The sequence below is a fragment of the Gavialis gangeticus genome, unplaced genomic scaffold (genome assembly GCF_001723915.1).
Source record: "Gavialis gangeticus isolate Ggan-Ray unplaced genomic scaffold, GavGan_comp1, whole genome shotgun sequence".
NCBI lineage: Eukaryota > Metazoa > Chordata > Crocodylia > Gavialidae > Gavialis > Gavialis gangeticus.
In genome coordinates, this window is record NW_017729026.1 from 19,850,574 (window position 1) to 19,853,048 (window position 2,475).

Sequence of the window (2,475 nt, forward strand, 5' to 3'; positions counted from 1 at the left end):
AAAGTAGAAGACTGTGGAGAGCTGTGACAGAACGCCCATCAAGCATGACAGAGCATTATCAAGTTCCATATTTAAGATGGTGCTAACATATTTATAAGACTAACATCTTTAAAAGTCTTGTTGCCAATATGCACCATGCTCTTTGTTTTGACCATCTCAATTGTCCTTTGCAAGCACTGAACTTTATATTATTCCCCATAAGTTGGGTAGCAATCATCCCCATTTTGCAGATAAGAAAATGGAGATAAGAGAGAGGGAAAATAGTGCAGGGTGAGAAATGATAATTTTCTGCATCAGAAATGGTATCTAAGGGCTTTACATGACAAAGGGCACTATGAGGTTCAAACATTCTATCTAGCTCATATTTTGAGACTGCTCTAAGCAAGTAAGGCCTACAAAACTGATCAATTCATACAATAAATGCTTTGTTCTATCACAGAGAATTAGATATCCACATACATCTAAAAACCTAACTGTAAATTCAATTAGTATATTTTTTCCTAGCATTTCATCTATTAAATAAAATTTAATCTGCACCATTATAGTTGTACATGACAGTTTCAATGACAAAAGAATGTTGGTTGCTCACCTGTGACTGGTACTTAAGAAGAAGAATTGCTTCATCTTTTGCCCGGCTCAGCTCTGTAGGAACTAAGTGGCTACACGGAAAAGCAGCCAGGATCTTCTTGTGTTCCTTAGTAGTGATATTGATGAAAGCTTTGTAATGATTAACTGAGACAAACTCACTCATTGCACAAACATAATAGGACCCATTCAGCAGGGTGACTGCTAGCCATGTTACTGGAGCAACTAGCGCTCTCCCCGTGACATTACAGAGGACAAGACAGATAAGCTTGCATTGCAATAAGCTGTTACGTGCACTCAGTTCTCGAAAGGAAGAGCGTTTGCCTGTAACTAGCCGCCAAGTCTGATTATTCAGCGCATATCCAACAATCAGAAGAATCAGTGCAGGGGCTCCTAGGAAAGCTAAACCATAAATGAGATTCTGCCCAACATGACAGGGGCAGCTAAATGTAAAAAAGGAGAAGAGTTGCTGCCCACCAATTGTCAAGATGGCAATGACTGCATTTGCAACAATCACTTCTTTCCCTTTCAGAAAGGTTAATACATAGGTAAGATAACTCATTTTAGTTCTCATTCATTACCAACTCTTTTTAGCTTCTGTCTTAATACAATATTAGTACTTAGCTAGATCTAATTAGCATCACTTTCTGCAATGTAGAAGACCCCAGCAAACAATAAAAAAAATTCAAAACAAAATACCCTCTACTTTATCTAAACTATTCCTCTCTCTCTAAAGCAAATTCTGATTTTACTCTACAAAAGCAAGCCAACTGCTTAGTATCTTATTGTATCTGTGCACAGATACCCAATCATGTGTTTTAACTAACTCATTAAATTAACTCACTTGTCCTGGAACAAATATTTAGCTTTTAAACAATTACTAAGTCAGGAGATTTGTCTGTCCCTTGTTAATTAACAGAATTTGCTAATAGATTCTGTCTGCCTTTTGCAGGACATAAAATGCTGTCAAAATATTGACTTCCCTATTACAATTAATTGATCATCTATGTTTTCCAATTAATGGGAGAAAAGGAACCACTGGTTATCACAGGGCAACAGCTGATGCCTAATGAAGAGCTTAGATTGTAACGAAATAAAATTAAATAGTGAGGCCTGCTCACTACCAGACCTCTTTTAAATTATAGAAAGGGTTGGTGAGGTGAATTACCAATATTATTTGAAAATACCTTAAAATAACATTTTCATTCAGCTAAAAGAAATGAAACAACAGTAACAAAAACTTTGGAACTCTAAAATGAAAGTTGTATTTAACATCAGTTCTGGTGCTGAAATAAAATATGAAGGAAATTCTGGTGATGGAGATACAAGTATTCTTATGCTGTATAGCTGGGATGTTATTTTAGTTAGCATGCTACTTGAGTTGTAACTAAGGTACAGAAAGTGAAAGAAGGAGGGTGCCCAGAATTTTTTACCTAGGTTTTATATAGCTAGGAATGGGCACATTTGGTTCTCAGGATGTGTCAAGTGCTGCCTTTGTCTTCTTTTTGAGAGACATTTTAAAGAGCTTTATTTTTTGTTGTATGTCTGATTCGTTTTCATGACAAGCCTGGTTCATTCTAATGATAATAATTAACATGTGTTCCAAACTTTTAATCTATTGATTTTCAACCAGTCCCACTTTATAGATGGAAAATAAGGGTCAGGGCATTTGGAGTTAACCTTTCCAAAAGTTAGGAAAGGTTCTGACTTTTGTATACCTAATTTCAACTATCCACAACCATCTTTCAAGAGGAACTGAGAACTCTCTCAGTTCCCGTTGACTCTAGGAGATGTTAGTGCTCAGCACTTCTGTCAATTAGAGCTAATGAGAGGCTGCTTTTCAAAATTTCAGTCCAAGAGACTTTATCAAGGCACACTGAGTGGTATAGA

The 2,475-nt window shown here is 36.4% G+C and overlaps 1 protein-coding gene across 1 annotated transcript in view; it reads right to left on the reverse strand.

The window, feature by feature from the left end:
- The window catches only part of FAM26D (family with sequence similarity 26 member D), a 14,936-nt gene extending 13,008 nt beyond the window's left edge, over positions 1 to 1,928 (reverse strand). Inside the window, exon 1 of the mRNA XM_019520056.1 lies at positions 590 to 1,928. Within this exon, the coding sequence (XP_019375601.1) occupies positions 590 to 1,159 (570 nt within the window). The 5' untranslated portion in view covers positions 1,160 to 1,928. The remainder of the gene's footprint in view (positions 1 to 589) is intronic.
- Positions 1,929 to 2,475: the final 547 nt, after the last annotated feature.